Source organism: Macaca thibetana, chromosome 17 (genome assembly GCF_024542745.1).
Source record: "Macaca thibetana thibetana isolate TM-01 chromosome 17, ASM2454274v1, whole genome shotgun sequence".
Classification (NCBI taxonomy): Eukaryota; Metazoa; Chordata; class Mammalia; order Primates; family Cercopithecidae; genus Macaca; species Macaca thibetana.
In genome coordinates, this window is record NC_065594.1 from 51,532,034 (window position 1) to 51,552,449 (window position 20,416).

Sequence of the window (20,416 nt, forward strand, 5' to 3'; positions counted from 1 at the left end):
CAAATTCAATATAAAACTACTTATATATTAATTGACAGCTATCAGTTCTAAAATATTTCTCATCTCATGTGTCAGAATCTTTCTGAACTTTTAGAGTAGTCTTGTATATGTTTCCACGTTTACAAGACTCTGGCTGTTAATATTGTTGGGTTTTACTCATCAGGCAGGAAGAAGGATCTTAAAAATCATTGTTAGGCAGAAAAACATTTTAGTTACCAAAACAAACAAACAAAAAAAAAAAACTTTCTACATTTAATCTGTTAAACAATAGCAAATTTCTTGTGAATCACTGATACTGTAATTGAACTGGAGACATTTTTAGAGCAAGCTTGCTTTGGCTTTTTCACCCTCCGATTTGGAATCTGCTCACAGTACTGCCAGCTTAACCAAAAAGGATTAACTCTCATATCCAACTGAGAACACAGATAATTCTCAGTAATTGGTAAAAAATGAAGATGAATGGGGCTGAGAGATAAGGAGCAATTAGCTCATCAGCAGTTACAGCTGTGCACTCAATCCGGATCCATCTCTTGAGTCTCGGCCCCTTTTAAAGAACCTAAGCAGAATAAGCATAGGACACCCCCTCCCTGAAAAAATTTCTATACCTGCCCATCATTTCTCTAGTCTTCCATTTTATTTCCTTACTATACAAAGACACCTGTCATAGCATGCTATGTAAATTACTACCTCTCTCAGGACCTATGTCTAAAGCCAATCTTCTTTTTAAACTTTTTTTTATAACAGAAACCAAATGACTACTGTAGACACTCTTAAATTCCCTGTCAATCGTTTCATTATAGCAGCATCATCTGTTTGAAAATATAAGCAATTCCCTCATCTAATTATAGGAAGGATTTGAGGTTCATTAACATTGCCAAGGCAGAGAATCCAATGTGCAATTGCAGAGCTCTGCTTGGTGGCCTGTGTTCTCAGTTTCCTTTTATTTGCTTTCTCAAGGTCTCCAAGACTTTTTCCTGAAATCATAAAATTAATCTTTTCCTTCCAAATAGACACATGTGTTAGAAGAAAGGAAATGACTCCAGCATAAACTATTTTGTTTCTGCAGGAATGGTTAAAATTTAAAAAGATAAGAGTAGGGTGAGTTGAAGAAGATAATTTTATCTCTTTATCCGCCTGGCTTTTTTTCCCTTCATATATTTGTTTTGTTTTATTGGTTGAAGAACAGAAGAAGTAAGGAGTGATAAATACTCTTGAAGATCACGGCTTTATTCTCAAACTCAAGTCCTTATTTTTACTTGAAACTTCTACATTCGTGTAACAATTACAAGTTTGAGAAAATGAAAAACAATCATATGTTTCGAGCCTGTGAAATGTGTTCAGGTTTGTTGATGAGGGCATTAGTGTACCTTTGCCTATGTTCCACAATGTTCAAAAAGAGAAAATACTAAAGTCTTACAAATACTTCCCTTCCTTAAAGAAATTACAGCAGTTAGAAGGTTATGACTATGGTTTAAACAATGAGATTTTCTTGGGACATCTGTTTTGAGATTACATTTTGAATAGATATGAACTCATTTCCTACTAAGCAAGCAATCTACTATTGTTGATAGCTGTTTACCAGTTCTATGAGTCAGATATTAGCTAGTGGCAAAGGTCCCTCTTAAATCCTCCAAGTATTTTTTAAACTGTATACATAGTGTTTTCCTTAAATAAAATGTTAAGAGAAGTAAAAATGCAGTCTTTTCCTGCCTCTTGGTAAATTATACTCCAGAAAATGCTGCACTTGGGAATAATATTTAATGTATTTAGCTTTAAAGAGTTATTTCCTTTGTTGTCATTAGGGAAGGGAGTAAGACACTAGGTTTAGCAAGTATTTAAATAACATAGAAACTATTAAGAGATGCTCACTATGTCAATATTTATATACTATTTAAAAACTAGAAGTAAAATTAAGTTTCCTTTATTTAGATTAAACTGATTGTGATTAATTTAGTATCCTCAAAAGTGTGCATAATGCCAAAAAAAAGAGGATAAACAGATTAAAACATAGCTATAGATACTATCAAATTGACCTTGAGTTCACCGGTTTTAAATTCCGCCTTTGCAATATCCCAGTCCCAATTTCCAAGCAGCATTTTTTAAGCTGGTTATGTAGATCATTCCTTAAAGCCAAAAAATAGCAATTTATCTGGCCTGTATGTTGTGGAGAGTGTTGCCACTAAAAAGAATCCAGGACATTTTTCCTTCTTATCTGCAATGTAGCTCGTATCAGCCAACCTGTCACAAGATAGTACTTGATATAAACAAGAGATTGCAAAGACATCTCAGTAATCAATATCAGGATGGCTACAGTATGGAAACCCCAACCAGTGCATATCATTTGTCTCAGCATCTATTTCTATGGTCAAATGAAGCATTAATTCAAATCATAAATCTATGGTGATTTAAATCTGGGAATGAGCACCTGCCTGCTTTAATGATTTATTTTGTACATTTCAGTAAGCAGGAGATTTGTCCATATGAACTGACAGGTCACCTTCAGATGCCAAGAGCAGACTGTTTATCACCATGCAGACTAGCATCTCATCTTAGCAAGTAAATATTAAACTAAAAGAATCCAATTGATTGTGGATGAGGGAGAATGGCGACATAGCCATATATTTTACTCAGTGTGTTGATGCCTCACTCGGATCTATCCTCAGGTGCTCACTTCTTCCTAAAGTGATCATTCTGTTGGAAAGATATGAGCTCAAGGTTACCATGTAAAATTGGGATATAAAATAATTATTCAACAGTGTCAAAGCTTTCTTTAAACATCTTTTTCTGGCTAATTTCTAAGGTTCATATTATGAACCAGGAAGGGTTGTGTGATACAAAATTATTCTGTTGTCTTACCCAGCAAATCAAACCAAACAAAGCAAAAGCAAAATCTGTTATCTGGGGCTTTAAGGATTCATTTACAATCAAGGAAAAACACAATGCTCCTACAAAAAAAAAAAAAAAAAAAAAAAAAAAAAAAAAAAAAGAAAGAAAGAAAGAAAGAAAGAAAGAAAGAAAGAAAGAAAGAAAGAAAGAAAGAAAGAAGCCTAAAATGTTTAACAGAACTTATGAGCTAGATTAGTACAGGAGAAAACAAGAGCCCTGAATTGTCTTCAAAAATGTCACCGGATTTGGGCAAGACTGAGTAGCAACAATACATCATTTAAGTATCACCTCTCTGAACGGTTTCACTACTTCAAAGAGTCAACAGTTGATAGATTCATGAGAGCAGTCTGTATTCTGAAATATAGGCCTTGGAGATTCTTGGGATTCCTTCTAGAATTCATGTGCTTCAGTACCACTTCCTAAGCACTTCATGATAATTGGTTCTCCTGGAGGATTCAGCACATCTTGTTAAGACTGCCTACTTACCTACCCATCTCATCCATAGACTGTATGCCCCTGAGTCCTGGGCCTGTGTTGTGATTATTTTTTGTACTCCTAGAATGAGCTAATATCGAATGTCCTACAAAATCTAAAAGATGTAACAGCTGCCCTGAAATCTCCTCACAGACCTGCAGCTTAGCAAATAACAGCTACCAGAGAGAATAGAAAAGCAGGTGGAAGCAGTTGATGATGGTAAAAAGGAAGAAGGTGATTTCCAGGAGGACAGATTTGAAGAAATAGTAATAATAATAGCAAAAGCAATCCCCAAGCTATGAACCTTACTGATGACCAAACAACTTGATAAGCAGACATTGTAATAAATAATGTGACAAGTATTTTAATTTTCATGATATAGATACTATTATTTATGTCATTTTTTCAGATATGGAGTATTGGGCTCAGAAAGCTTACATACTTTACAAAGTCACAGAGCAAGTCATTACTGGACACTTACCAAGAGACAGGCATTGTGGAGAGAAGATTGTGGCCATCAAAGCTGCAATTCAGGAATTGCTTTGATCTTTGATGCAGCTCAACCCCCACCTTCACCATTGCTTTATACCTCCCCCACTACCACATCCCTCCTAAAATCACTTTCCTTGATCTCTAGATATATACCTGGGGTGAAGGTCTTCAGGAAGGATAATATTATAAATTGGAAATTCTTAGAGGACAGCAGCATGTGAGAATAGGATGAAAATTACAATGATAACATCTTTTTGCCCAAATCAGCTACAGATATCTAATATAAATGACCTGAATGCCTTAGGGACCAGCAGCAGCAACACTGATACTATGTTAACAGAATCTCAAACTATTAAGACTTTCTAGGAAAATTCAAGTAAATTTCTGTTCCTGGTTCATTTTGGCATTGGATGGGGGGTGTCAAAACTGAAAAGCAGTAACATCTATCAACTGCATACCTCAATGAAAAAAACAAAAGTCATTTATTCCAACTAAAATATAAAAGAAAATTCAAATTGTTTGTTTTTTAAGCCATTGCAATAGCCTATGTACCAAAATAATTAAAGTAAGCTACAATTTGGTTAGCAGGCAAATTTTGTCATGTACTATCAAATATGAAAAATATGTTTATGCTTAATTATGAACCATGTTCTCTTTATCTTATGCCTGTTGATTTCTCCAAAGTCAACTTCTGCTCTGGAAAATTCAAACAGAGATACCATGTTTTAATGTGTATTGCTTTAAATGTTGTTAAATTGTCTATTTTAAGAATCCCTTCTCATAAAACCAACTATTAAGAACAGTCTGCTTGAACAGTCTCATCTTCTAAAATTTTGAAAACAATCCAGATTGTTTTGTAATAATAGCCATAATGTACAAGTGGCTAATTACTTGTTTTAAAAAGTGACCAACAGGGCCCCATTTTATCAGTCTAGTAAAAGGCTTTTACTTTAAAGTGATAGTTCTAAAAACAGACTTACAATTCTTGCGTTTTACTTCAATTCTGTTTTAATTTTTAAATGTCTAAATATAGGTGTGTGAACCATGCCCAAAACAATCCTCTTCCCTCCCCGTCTTCCCTCCAGGAGCATTACAAACATAAGCACAGATATTATCCTTAGTCCTCTGCAGTTGTAGGGCCATCTCTTTTGGCTCTCTTCCATGTCTTTTCATCCTTCTAAGAACTCACACTCACACCTACTCTCCATTCAAACCCACTACTGCTAGTCCTTTGCGAATTTCCCTTATGTAGTTCTGCTGAAAAGGTGCATTTTTCCCTTTTTACATTACAAAAGGTGCCTTTTAGCATCACTGAAACAGTATTTTGTGTTTTGTCTATATATTTTACTCTAATATTCATGTCTGTGTATGTTTCCAGATAGCTGTTGTGAAAATGATTGTCACTAAAATCCACAGTATTCCTTTATATACCCTTAACTATGTCTTAATAGCCTGAAAGTAGAGAGCTGACAATTAACTTAAGAAACAATCTATGAAAATGCTGCATGAAAAAGAGAATTTAATTGAATGGCCGTGAGTTATTAGGGTCTTCATAAATATACATTGGCTATAGTATCTTGCATACATCTTGTAGTACCCAAATTTCTCTTGTTAATTACATTTTGAGCACGATCTCTGCATTTGAAAGAGAAGCAATACAGTGCAATAGCAGAAAAACATGTTTTGCCGCATCAACATCCAGATGCTAAGGATTTCATTAATAAAAATATTAACCCATATTTGAAGTTGTGTTTGACAAAATGAATTACCCAAATGGATAGTTGGCACAGGTAAAACTGTTCCTTTTGGTTTGACAGTGACAGTTAACTTTTCATCTTTCTCCATATGGTAGGAAAGAAAAAAAATCAAGAAATTAAAGTTGTATTTTTTAAATGAGAGACATTGATAACCGTTATCTATAAAAAGAATTAATCATCAACATAATCTGTATTCCAAGAGGGCTAAGTTTGTGTCTTTTGTTGCCAATGGTAGTAAGTTTCTTACTTAATAACAAATGGATTAAAAGAATAGAAAAGTAAAGTGTAGGGTTTCATTTGTACATATTTCTCTGTCACCTTAGCTGCTCTCAATGTTTTAGAATTCTCTTGATTAAACTTTGCATTATGAAAGATGATAGCTGAATGCTTTTAGAAGTTGCAGACATAAAGTTGATCCTATAATTAAAAATAATGTTGCTAATTATTCCTTTAGAATGAACAATTATCATTAGTTGTTAGAGGCAAAATGGTATCCTCAAACATACACTGTTTTCAAGCTAAAAGTGTCAACTTTTTGAATGGGTAGCCAACAGTTTTGTTCTGGAAAAGCCAGTACTGCACTTCGGTAGCAAAGTGATCACAATAAGTTTCAGTGAACATAAAACTTACCAACACTTGAATTCATATCCCCGTTTTCAGAGTCTGCTCCATGTTGGTTATTACTGGCATGATAGTTGCTCATGGCTTCTAATTTGATTTTTTTCACCTTCATTGCTTCGGCAATAGCTGCATTGGTAGCAGCAGCAGCTGCTGCAGCTGCTGCTGTCAGACCTTAAAAGAATAAATTAAAAATGAGGTAATTCGAATTCCGATTTTTCATTTAATAGTTCCTGTACTTGCTATAACAAACATACAAACATTTATTAGAGTATCTGATTCCTTTATGCAACACTTTGATAATTTATACTCATTCCCAATTAGACAATGAAACAACATTGATATAAGGGGAGAGAGTGATTGCTACAGTCCAAAATTAAATATTAACAGAAACAAAATTCACAGATATAAGGCTAATAGTGGAAATGCAGCCACAGTTATTTCTTAAAGAAACCAATCTACCAATCTAAATATGTCCTTTCCTGCTTAAAATCCCCCGTAGCTGCCTACACAGAGGGAAAAATCTGAACTGTTAACTGAGTTCACAAGTCCTTTCACAAAGGCGTGTAAACCTACCTCCTCACCCAGTTTGTTGGTGTCATCCACACCCTGGCTATGTCACACATGTCACCATTACCCATACATGCCCTGCCTCTTCAAGCCTGTGCTTTCACACATGCCATTCCCTTTTGCCTGGAACCTTCTTGCCCTATGACAGACATTTCCTTGACTTCTCATCCTCCTGAAGAAAGCTACTCATTAGAAGTCTTCCCATTCCATGGCCGCCAGCTGCCTGGATGCCTGGTCTGTTCTTCTCCCCCTGGCCCATGTTGATACCTGTGCTGCTGTTATAGGACATGCCACACTGCACTGGAATGGTCCGTTGGGACACCTGTTTTCCTCACTAGATCGTGAACTACTCAATGGCAGGAACTGTGTGTTGCTACACAGCTTGGTATTCCCAGTGTTCAAGGTGTCCAAAAATAAAATATAATATAATGAAAGCTAACACTTAGCTTCTAGTTATGAAATTTAGGTGCTGATTTAAGCGACACAAAAGTAACTTAATCATCTTAATAACCCTCTGTGATTGATCACTATTATCCTTACTTGAAAGATTAGAAAACCATGGCACACGATTTAAAACAGCACACTCTGGCCTCAGAGTTGACACTTTTAACCACTATGCCAAGGAAATCTGTCCAGAATAGTTCATCTTCATCCATCCAGAGAACAGGGGGTAGGGGCAGACATTAAATTAGAAATAGAGTTTGAGCTGGGTGCAGTAGCTCATGCCTGTAATCCCAGCACTTTGGGAGGCAGAGACAGGCAGATCCCTTGAGCCCAGGAGTTTGAGACAAACCTGGGTAACAGGATAAAACCCCCTCTCTACAAAAAATACAAAAAGTAGTTGGGCATGCTGGCCTGTGCCTGTAGCTCCAGCTACTCAGGAGGCTGAGGTGAGAAGATCAATTGAGCCTGAGAAGCTGAGGCTGCAGTAAGCTGTGAGCACACTTGGGTGGCAGAGTGAGACTCTGTCCCAAAAAAAGAGAAGAAAGAAAGGAAGAGAAAAGAAAAGGAAGGAAAAGAAAAACAAAAAGAACAAAAAGAAAAGAAACAGAGTTTGAGACAAGATCTTGAAGACCAGAATTAAGACCATGCTGCTCTGACTTTACATATTTATAGAGAGAGATAATAAGCAGAGGTTTTTGAGCAGGGGAGTGGTTTGTCTTGCTAAATGTGTGAACTTTTGCCAAGTTAGTTCATTTCAGGCTGACGTCCCTCATCTGCAAAATGACAGACACTGGAATGTATAAATGATCTCTCCTAATTCTAAAACCTTAAGTCTACGAGAAGATAAATATCCCCACCCCCACCCATATATATTTTTTTTTACTGTGGCTGCTTTAGTATTTCTGACTACAGTGCTCCAGCCGTTTGAATTTATCTGTGTGATTTATTTCCACTCCCAGCTGGTGGATTAGAGCCTGAGCACCGCTCTCCTCCTTTTCCTCCCCGCTAATCATCACTTCTAGTTACTCTAGCAAATAAGTTCCTGCCCAAGGAATTATAAGGAAGTATTTTTCTATGAAAATCTCTGTTGGTTTTTTAGAGGTTAGAAGAAGACTTCACCTTTCCTTCAAATCAGACCAAAGAGGCCCTGACAACTTTCACCCCAACGCAACAGGACCTTCAGATTAGGTCTTTACATGAAAAACTGATAATCATCCCTTAAAAGGCACTAATCTAAACTCAAAGAATCCATCTGGGTTTGATCTGAACATTCATTGCCTTTTAAGTCACAACTTGAACTGATTCTCTCATCTTCCTATGATTGAATTTTCTCCCCAATTACTCATTTCCTTCAAAGATGTTTCAGAAAATTTTCTTTCCTGTTCTCTTAAAAGTCTCTTTGTGTTTTCCAGCAAATCTTTCTTCCTCAATTTTGTTTTGTCACCAGTGTGAACATCCCATTTTTCCTTGGTTACCTGATGTTGACCCATCTCCAATTTATGACTTCAAAAGTCTTTGTCTTGGATTTGTGCTGCAGGGAAAACTTGTTCACAGTATTCAAATAATAAAGGTAAACTTACAACTCACTATTATCAGAGAGATCCAAATCAAATTAAGTACCAGGAACCATGTCTATGTATGACATGGCCTTGGAACCAACCATCCAATTTTCTTGAATATAATTTTCTTCACCTGTAAAACCATTCTAATCCCCAAGAAAAAATATAAGGACAAATACGATAAACTACGTGAGGAATGCCATATCATGTTTAGTAAAAACTAGGCATGCTATTCATTCTAGTTTGTTAAAAAGAAAGACTCGGCCTCACTGTAATTTCTGCAGAGTATCTGTGGCCTGACACAGCCCTCTCAGCTGGAATAATCACATTTGTCCTTAGGTGGCTGGATTAGCCCTTGACTTTTAAAAATATTTTTTATGATTTTATCATTTAGCTGATTTATTTATGGTACTCCTTTATTTTTCTATGACAACTTTTCCCAGTTTTACATTTTTAATACAAAGTCGAAAAGATATATGTGTGTCACTGACACACACACACACACTCTCACACATTTTTACATGCTGTAACTTAACTACAACCCTTTTTAACATTCCACTTTTAGCCCAATTTTATGAAAACAGAAAGAAAGCTATGACATATGCAACAATTGTTGATTTTAGCTTCACTAACTCACCTGGCTGTTTGATGGGTTCTCAATTTTAATTATTTAATATCTTTCCAATTCAACTAATTTTCTCCATTCCCACTGCCCCTCCCCACCAGTAAAAGTTCCAATCTTTTCTTTCTTAGAGTCCTGCTCAATATAATCAATATAATAGCTTCCACACCACCCATCTCCAATCTCTTACTATCCATGTCATAGTCAAATCTCATGAAAGTAAAGATTTTTCTTTTTCCTTCCTTTTTTTTTTTTTTTTTTTTTTTTTTTTGAGACAGAGTCTCCTTCTGTCACCCAGGCTGGAGTGCAGTGGCGTGATCTCCGCTCACTCCAACCTTCGCCTCCAGGGTTCAAGCTCTTCTTCTGTCTCAGCCGCCCGAGTAGCTGGGATTACATGCACGCACCACCACACCTAGTTCATTTTTGTATTTTTTGTAGAGACGGGGTTTCACCATGTTGGCCACGCTGGTCTCAAACTCCTAACCTCAAGTGATCCACCTGCCTCGGCTTCCCTAAGAGCTGGGATTACAGGCATGAGCCATGACACCTTGCCTGAAAGTGAAGATTTGAATATACACTCTATGCCTGCTCTTAGGATCCAGTCCAGTGCTTCTCATGGCTGTCAGCGCCCTTTGTTCTCAGTTCCCTGCCTGTCTGTATGGATCCCTTGCTCCTCCACCTCCCCCTTGCTCTCTGTGCTCCAGGTACATAGGCCTTCTTTCCTTTTCACTAGCGAACGACTTCATTCTTTCTTTTAAGTCAGTCTTCGCACATTCTGTTCTCACTTTCTAGAAGAGTCCTCTATGCCCTGGCCCCAGACTTGCCTATGCCTTCTTCATGCCATCACTTTAATATTATGTGCTCAGAGCTGGAGGCTCAGGTTCCTGACTCTTCACTATCTACCTAGGAAAGAACTGTCAACATCTCAAGAATCAGCTCATGGCTTACTTTTTTAAAGAGCTGTACCTGACCTTCCCCAATCTACCCCACTTGCTTGTGTTTGCATCTCCCCTGCTGTATGTGAGTTTGCCATCCCTAGCTGTGCATCAGAATCACCCATGGAGCTTTTAAACCATGCAAATAGCTCAGCCCTGCCATCTGAGATTCTGAATCATCAAGTCTGGTTTGGGGCCTCTGCAACTGTATATTTTTGGTTAATCTTACTATTCTACAGGTCATTTTAATGAGTAATTCCAGTAAAGAAAAACAGTCTCTTAAACTCTTTATTGCTCTTTTTTGGGGGCTGGGGCCAAGGAGGGTAGGATTAGGATTCTGACCTCTAACTAGGTCATAGCACCAAAAGGGCAGAAATACTTTCTTAGTATATATATATCCCAAACATCCGCTGCAATGCTTGGCACATATTGTCACTGAATGAAAAAATGCTTATCAAATTAGATTACATGGAAAGCCACAGGAGAAACATGGTCATTATTTTGGCAATGTCAATGGAAAGTAATTTAAAACATTATTTTTATGTTATAATAAGTGTGTATATACTAAGAATAACAAATCTCGTTAATTTAATATAAAGCATGACTCTCCAAAGGTATGTCTTGCCTAGGGCTGGAGAGGATCACAAAGATTCACCACCTCAACCCACTCTGCATTTATTGAACTTCCTGTTGGCCTTGCATTCAATCCCTGATGTAATTCTTAAATCCCTTCCAATTTCCTGTCTCTAAAAACATAGTTTACAATCTATACACTAACCTTAAATAGAGGTCCCATTGTATATGTTTTTCCCTAGCAAAGTTGTCTTAAAAAAAAATCATGTAATAAATTCACAAAATAACTCAAGTCTTTGGTCTATACTAAATAGATAATATATAAACTATAACAACATTTCTATGTAATCAAGAATTGCCCACTGGTGTAAACGTCGGCAAACCATAACATTTCACATCCTTTTCCTTCCTTTTATAACCCTTTCCACACTTATCGTAGACCTTCTGCCCTGTCTTCAGATTCAGGGAAATTTTTGCTACCCTCCCTCCTCTTCCATATCCCACTTTGAATTGTCTTATACCACAAATTACCACTGCTTTTACACTTTTCTTTCCTTTTCTTTCCTTTTCTTTTCTTTGTTGACACAGAGTCTCGCTCTGTTACCCAGGCTGGAGAGCAGTGGTGGGATCTCGGCTCACTGCAACCTCCACCTCCCAGGTTCAAGCGATTCTCCTGCCCCAGGCTCCTGAGTAGCTGCGATTATAGGCACCCACCACCACGTCTGGCTAATTGTTTGGATATTTTTAGTAGAGATGGGGTTTCACCATGTTGGACAGGCTGGTCTCAAACTCCTGATCTCTGGTGATCCACCCGTCTCAGCCTTCCAAAGTGCAGGAATTACAGGCGTGAGCCACTGTGCCCACCCTGCTTTTACGTTTTTCATTCAAGCAACCCATTTCTCCCTCAGAACTAGGCAATCAGCTGCAGTGCATGATAAAGATACAGGTGATGTTCTCCAGGCCCACATCCACAGAATATTTCTGAAATGGACTAAGGAATCTGTGTTTTTGCATAAAAACACATTGCATAAAATTATCTCCTACACCAAGACAAAAAAGTACTGAACTGAGAAGTCAAAGTCTAAATTTTATTTTAAAAGATTCTAAATCTAATTTTATCATCAGAAATGGAGAAACTTTAATGTATATTTAAAGTTCATTTTCCAGATGTTTTTAGGATGTTGAGATCCTAGGCAATGAATTCTGTGAGCACAAGTTAAACTACTTTGATTAGCTAGAGGTGCTTTATAATGCCTTCATCAGTTTCCAAGAAAGGAATGACGACTTTAAAAACCTTGTCTAACAGAACAAAACAACACAAACTAAAAAACAATTAAAAAAAATCATTTTCCACTGAGTAAAAATTGATTGAGAAAGATTTTCTTTAAAAAAAAAAAAAGTGTTTTCCTTCAGTGTAAAGATAACAAGTCATATATTGTGTTCTCTCTTCTAGGCCTGCACTTGGTCTTCAGGAAAAGAACTGTATATCAAACTTAGGTTAATACACTACCTGTCTTACGTGGTGCAATGTATTTAGATTTCTTTTTCTTTCCTATTGAATCTTGACAAATTATCACTTTCAAATTTAAAAGAATGAGTAGATTTTTACACAAAACTAGAAACATGCCTTGTCATATTACTATCTGAATTATGATGCAAACTTATGCTTGCTTCTTCAGAGTAAATTATAGATTTTTTTTAAATGGGCTATTGTTAAAAAATTGTAACTTTGCTAGTCAATTTCTTTTACTTTTATTCTCACTTTTTGATATTCCACTAAAGTCTTTTAAGATTCCTGCTACGTTAGTGACCAGCATAGAAACTATTTGTAATCTAGTCTCACTCTCTTATAAGAAATATGTATAATACAGTGGCTGGGGGGAAAAAGACACCCCAAAGAGCCGTGGAAACTTTGGACAGGATGCATCAAACTTATCTGGGATGGCACAGGGAGTTATATAATGTCCCATGCTTCAAAATTTTCATCTCTAAACGGAGGGATAACAATTCTGACCTCACAGATGTGTTGTAAAGAATGAAGGTGAAATAACTTGCAACAGCCTGGGCACACATCAAGCCCTCCCCCTCCATAAATGCTCACTGATACTGTGAAGTAACTCACTATCCATCATGTCTCTATGTTTAGTTTTACCTTTGTTCAATTACAAAAGTGCAAATAGGACAAAAAGTACCTAACAGCATTGAGTGAGAATTTAGCCATTTGGCAAATGGATATTTAAAAATCATGTTTCCATCAAATCATTGGATTTGGCTCTCTACATTGATCAGATTTATCATAAAATCACTGAATCTTCACTCTATGTTGTATTGATACAAAGCCTTCACTAGTTTAAATTCTGTATCCTAAAGCCAACCCATGGATTTATCTTTTGGAAGATAAGCAGGCATTTTTACTATTTAGAGTATTCTTTTACTTTTTAAAGATAGTGTTTTCCTTCTGCTTTCAACTTTTATTAAGAAGGCCTTTAAATTATTCAAATGCCATTATGCAATCCTGATCACTTTCTTTAAAAAATGGAAAACTGTCTCTATTTTATTTATTTCAATTAAGTTAATACCCTTACTTATAAATAGAAGATTACAACTGTAGATTATAGATATCAATAAAAGAGACATATTGCTGTCAAATTCTTTCTCTGATCTGTTTGTTTGCTCATTAACTTGAAAGGTCCAATCTTTGATCTTTGGTTTCAAAGACATCAAGATGACTTCCAAATGTTTGATTTATTGTCTACTTTTACATCGCATTCCATATAAAATGCATTTCCCCAAATTTAATAGTTAAATAAAATGGGTTATATCCAAGGGATGTTAAGTATTCAAACTTTCCATATGATAGACTCGTTATTCATTTGTGTTAGTTTGCTCACATTTAAACAAAACCATTTTAAACATGCAGTAGATTATAGCCAATGGTAGTTATTATTAATATTCTGGAATTGATAAGTTATTTATGTCTGGCATTCTTCCTACTGATTATTCAGAGAGACAGGCGGCTTATAAATATCTCATCACTCCACCGTCACAGAAATTTCATCGACAGTGCTCATGCACAGCTATTAGCAATACGAATCTAACCATTACAAGAAGGAGGGAAATCGAACATGTGGCATTAATACGCAGTCCTGGTTCCTAACCATCTGATAGGCAGATGGTGTGAAGCGGATTCTCCAGCTGAAATGAAGGGGCACATCATTTAAAACCTTGTTTGCATTCTAACTGATATCAGTGCCATATTGATATACATGATACATCATGGCAGTATTTGAACAATCTAGTTTGTTTCAGTCATAAATGTTTACAGCCTTGTTTTTTTAAACTTATAAGCATGTTCAGAAGAGTGTATTTTTAATTTATGAAACCTATTGTTTACTTCTGTTGAACTAGAAGATTAGTGGAAAGCAGGAATATTAAATTACTTCAACCAGAGCAATATAACCAAGACAGATGAATAAAATGGGTTTCTATTTTCAATAAGGGTGTTAGCAAAAGAATTTTAAAATTAGCTCAGGCATTTTGTGCATTAAATACATTTATACATTTAAACCTTTCAGCTATTTTTCCCCAAGTGGTATACAGAGAAACTTAATGCTTTACATAGTCATTCATTTAAAACTCTCACTGTGTGCAATTAATCTTGTCCAACAATTCAATTCAGAAAGTAAAACATCAAAAAGCATAGTTCAATTCAACAGTCATTACTGTGAAGTAATCTTTCTGCTCCTGACAGTTCCTATAGACTCTTTGCAAAACTCTGTTGAAGGTGCATTATAAGCTCCACATGAGTTTGAATTACAGCTCAATTGAAATCACTCCAAGTCTTAGAATAACTCTTGGCTCAATATAACAATTTGAAAACACCAGTACCTTTTTTCTCCCTGTTTCCCTCCTATCCTTATTTAAATACCAGCTGTCAGAAACTGACACTAACTTTCAGTTATTTTATTTCTCAATACTTTCTAAATAAATTAAAATCGTGATTGAAACATGCATGTCTTCACTCTTGAATGATTAAATAACCAGAATGATAAGCAGATGGAATAAATAATTTAATTGTAAATCTGGTTAGACTGAAGATTTTGAGTGTGAACTTTTCTCTTAATGTCCATTAGACTGACTTTTCTTGGCCTTTGAAACACATTTGTATTCTGTGGAGAAAAAGAAAAATTGATCCTTGAGGCCATTAATGGAAACACTCCTTATACCAGTTTTGAGTCTTTCAATTGATTGAATTAGATTTTTTAAATGTTTGTACTAACAAAAAAAACCCCACTAATTTGGAGATATATACAGTAAGAAAGATGTTGTTATAATATGAACAATGAATTATAAATAAAATAGACATCAGATTTAGCATTATTTTTCTGGATAGCTTAACATCTCAATTTCTCAGATTGAAGAGGTTATAGAAGTGAAATCAGAAAGAGTAAACACCATAGGGAAGTCATCTGGCCATATCAATCACTGAGGAACTTCTATGAAAGCTTTTGGAAAGCTCACCTTCCGATCACTAACCCAGAATCAGGCTGAAACGGAATCAATAAAACTTTTAAATCTCTATAATTTGGTTTAAAATAAAATATTACCTAATTTGTATAAAGTTGAACTTGGCACTATAAGGTCTTAAATATGTAACTTTTACTCCACCTTTAACATTACTACCTTTAGAAAACTATTTCTAAACAACCTCTTGGTGTCTTACACTTGTAAAACTGGGGGACTAGAAAGACTATACCTAATGTAACCCTTTTATTTTACTGATGATTAAATTTAGGGGCAATGAGGTTAATCATTTCTATAAAGTCACACCATTAAATAATCATAGAGTAACCCCAATTCTCCTTACTCCCAGTTCAGCACTGACCACACACACTCTATGAATAAATATTAAAAGAAAAGTACAGAAGACAGTAAACTATGGAGCCTTTGAAAGAGATGATCCCCCTTTGCTCTAGCAGTTTATGGATTATCTAGGAAGTCAAAGTTATAGACACTCAGGTATGTCACAAATACACCAATATAAATTGACTCCACTTAGAAATCTGATCTAAATGTTTGTGTTTCAGTTTTATAGAATTTAGACTATATCTGCCACAGAAACAATGGCCATTGAACTTTATGCACAAAATTTTAACCCATACTATTGGCGAAATACAATATAATTTGTTCCTGAATCCTATATATTACATAGGGCACAATGAGAAAAAAAAAAAAAAAAAAAAAAAGGAAAGTAAATAAATTATTCTTCTCTGCTATCTTTAACATAAAACAAATTCTAACCAGAAACAAATTGAACTAGATACACCTTAACTCTAATTTTCTTTTAAGCACCCCCTCATTATATCTTTTTCAATTATTTAATAAACTAGGCATTAGATATCTTCTTGTTGGTCTAAGGCCCAATACATCTTACTACTCACAGGACTCATCACCCAAAATTACTTAGTGAATTGACTCCATGTAGGTAGCTCTAACTAGCATGAGAGTGACTGAAAGTGTGTGATATTCTAAAAGGATGTTTTTGTTTGTTAAGAGGCTACTTGTTAAAGTATTGGTGATAGTTCAGGCAGTATAATAAGTGAAAAGAGGAAAAGATACCATAAATGTAATTTCCTGCAAAAGAATAACCTCATTGACATTTCAGTCTAAGTATAATCTCCTCAAATGTTCTACTTTCCTCAATGTCATGTAAATCCTTTTCTAAATCCATTGCTACCTCAATGTCTCAGTTGTTTTTTCTTTTTCCGGATTCCAAGTACCACATGGGGTTCTGTCCATGTATAGCTTATTGTTGAGGACAGAAAATGACAAAAAAAATCAAAAGAGGTGGCTATTTTTACATGTAAGTCTTGTTTGGGATGAGCCATCCAATGAAATAAAAATAGCTGGAAAATATGTGGCCACAAAAGTTTTCTGATACAGTAAATAAATGTTTTTCATGGAAAAGACTCATGCAAGAAATTTATTCATATATACATATATATGTATGAATATATGTACACATTCATATATATACACACACATAGAACACAGAATACACACACATACACACACACACAATATTCTTTCTAAGTGGAGGTCAAAGTCTGAGTGGGCTAGGAACAATATACATGCAGAGTCACTGGTTAACAATAGAAACAGAGAAATCAGTGGTTGAGGCATTATATTTTTTACTTCTTTGTCACTAGGTCTAGCATTTATAACATCATCTCATTTAAACTCCATCATCAACCTACAAGGTAAGTATTTTCCTCATTTAGTTACAAAGGAAATGTGAATAGTGAGAGGCCAGTTGTAGCGCTTTCAAAAGTAGGTTTGTGGCTGCAGTTTTAAAGTTGGACTACGGAAAAAAAAACAACCTAGTTAATTTGGAAAAACACATCATGCCATGTGATAAGGAAGATTCCAATGAAACATGAGTTGTGGTCCGTAGTCTCTAGTCATTGTCATTTCCTAGAGGGTGGATTGCTAAAGGGTATGAAGTCCTTATGTTGGCAGAATTTCATAATCATGGTCAAGTTACTCAATTATTTGAGTGTGACTTAGACAAATTACTTAGATAGTCTGATTATAAGGAGACTTTACACCTTATAGTTAAAAAAATAAATGGTGTTTAGGTTTGAATGTATTTATTTTATGAGGTCTGATTATTATATTCAACCCATCTCACCTAGGAACAGAGCAACTGTATATCAGGAAGAATTACCAACGTGTAGTATTATATTATTCACTTCTCTTTTGCTGCAAAAACTTATTCCAATAGAAAGAAATGTTTAGATACTAACATGCCAAGAAATGTGAACCTTTTGTGTATTCTGACAGGAACTTTTGCTTTGTTTCAAAACATCTGTAAGTCATAGCAAATCTTCAATTTTCCTAACATCTTTTCATTTTAGACGCAATGTCTGTAGTTATACTGATCCAATGACTTCTCTTGACCTAATTTATACTGTACCAGGAGATTCTATTAAAAGAAACTAAATCACTGCAGTAGATTTATTCACCTTAAATAATTTAAGCTAATTGAAAAAGAACCAAACTAAAACTAAAACACTTCTCTCAAGCATTCAAATTCTGCATGTCAATTAGTAATTTAAATAACCAGCTAATCACAAAAGCTTTGTGAGAAACACGGACCTGTGCTATGTACATATCTCTCTACCTCCATTGAGCTGAAGATAGAAGTAAACATCAATTCTGATTCTACAAGTATGTATATCTCTTCTGTAGTTATTAGGTAATTCCAATAAAATGTTTTCATTGATGGACTTGAGATATTTTTTAACTTTTCCAAAAAAATTTCAAAAGAACATAGAAAAATAGAAATTTCACATCTAGTCACTCTTCTTTGTCAATGAGTTATGATAGTTCAAATTTGTAAGGTGACTTAAACAAAACAAAATGTAAAATACTTGTTATCTACAAAGATTAATACATCATAATAACCAAAGACTGAACTCCTATGGATTGGTTTAAAAATAACAAATTCAGGCCGGGCTCAGTGGCTCATGCCTACAATCCCAGCACTTTGGGAGGCCGAGGAGAGCAGATCACTTGAGGTCAGGAGTTCGAGACCAGCCTGGCCAACACAGTGAAACCAATCTCTACTAAAAAAATATACAAAAATTAGCCAGACATGGTGGCACGCACCTGTAATCCCAGCTACCCGGGAGGCTGAGGCAGGAGAATGACGTAAACCCGGGAGGAAGAAGTTGCAGTGAGCAGAGATCATGCCACTGCACTCCAGCCTGGGTAACAGAGTGAGACTCCATCTCAAAAAAAAAAAATTACAAACTCAGTTTAATATTATTATTGTATTATTGTTACTTTTCTTCTTCTTAAGATAGTTGTTAAATATAATTTTGATTTATGCAATGTTCACAGTGGCACATAATGTGATTAGAAATTATAATATTCTAATTGTCCCATCCTTTGGAACTCCATTTGTAAAATCAATGGTCATTTTTCTCACGCATGTATTTGATTTTATAATTCAGCCATCTGTAATACCTGGAATATGTGGCATAATGACACGTATGACAGTCCTACAAAGAGTTTCAAAAGCTTTTTGCAATACTCTTACCATACATCTTTCTTATGAGAATTAGAAAATTCAAACATAACTTTATCTTGGAGGTAAAGCCCTTTGAAATATTGCTAAAGTGCATACTGAATAAAGACAACACACTTAAGCGGACTTTCTCCCCTTTAAACAGCATTCATCTTTTCAAAAGCAATAGATTCTCAGTCCACACGGAGTCTGTTGCATTATTCATTTCATGTGCAACCTCATGCTGGACCATAAATTGTTACTTTATCTAATCAAAGGAGACTTAACTCTACAGAAGGTCAAAGGTTTAATTTTGTGAAGTATTATCTTACGCTATGAGTTTAACCGAAAAATAGAAGAAGAAAAACAGCCAAGAAACTGGTAATAAATGAACCTTTATTGCCTCAGGCATTGGCCTAGTTAATAAACTTTCATTGAAGGTTTCTTTCAACTGTTACGGACAATGAGAGGGAAAAAATCTTAAATTACAGCCATGTGTGACTTTTAAAGCAGTCATTCTTTTTATCTCAACCTTCCTAGCTCAGGGAAAGAAGAAAAAAAAAGACAAAGAGAGATTGTCTTCGATCTCTTAACCAAAAATGTATGTTTCTAAACAGATGAAAAAGTACAGATAAACTTTTCTGAAAGCAGAGGTCAGCTTTGAACAATATTAAAAAAAAAATGCTTTCTTGAGGTGTTGAATCTTAGCAAACAATCTCTCTAGCTCAACGTAAAACTACAAAAGGGAGGAGGAGGATATGTTTTCTTCCCAACAAGCCTAACTCTTAAATTGTAGTCTCCTGCTTAGCACAACATAATGCCTTATAATCTTGTCATTATTGCACAAAGTCAGCTGTAGTTTTTTTTTTTTTTTTTTTTTTTTTTTTTTTTGAGACGGAGTCTCGCTCTGTCACCCAGGCTGGAGTGCAGTGGCCAGATCTCAGCTCACTGCAAGCTCCACCTCCCGGGTTCTCACCATTCTCCTGCCTCAGCCTCCCAAGTAGCTGGGACCACAGGCACCGCCACCTCGCCCGGCTAATTTTTTGTGTGTGTGTTTTTAGTAGAGACGGGGTTTCGCCGTGTTAGCCAGGATGGTCTCGATCTCCTGACCTAGTGATCCGCCCGTCTCGGCCTCCCAAAGTGCTGGGATTACAGGCTTGAGCCACCGCGCCCGGCAGTCAGCTGTAGTTTTGATATTAATTAAATGCATTGTAAATAAAACAGTATCTATGTATTATCTGACCTGTTTTAATGAAGAAATCCTCTATCATCAGAAATGCTAGTAGCAGAATAATTAATTGATATACAATTAAAATTTTTAAGAGGAACAATTTTATCTTCTAAGCTGATATTCTCAACCAACAATGTTCTATGTGTCGTTTTTATATCAATATTTTCTAGAGAAGTAAATGAAC

The 20,416-nt window shown here is 35.6% G+C and overlaps 1 protein-coding gene across 2 annotated transcripts in view; it reads right to left on the reverse strand.

Moving 5' to 3' along the window:
- The window catches only part of DACH1 (dachshund family transcription factor 1), a 430,832-nt gene that overhangs the window by 187,976 nt on the left and 222,440 nt on the right, over window positions 1-20,416 (reverse strand). For both annotated transcript variants that reach the window (XM_050766573.1, XM_050766574.1), the window contains exon 3: window positions 6,240-6,401. In XM_050766573.1, coding sequence (XP_050622530.1) covers window positions 6,240-6,401 — 162 coding nt within the window. The remainder of the gene's footprint in view (window positions 1-6,239; window positions 6,402-20,416) is intronic.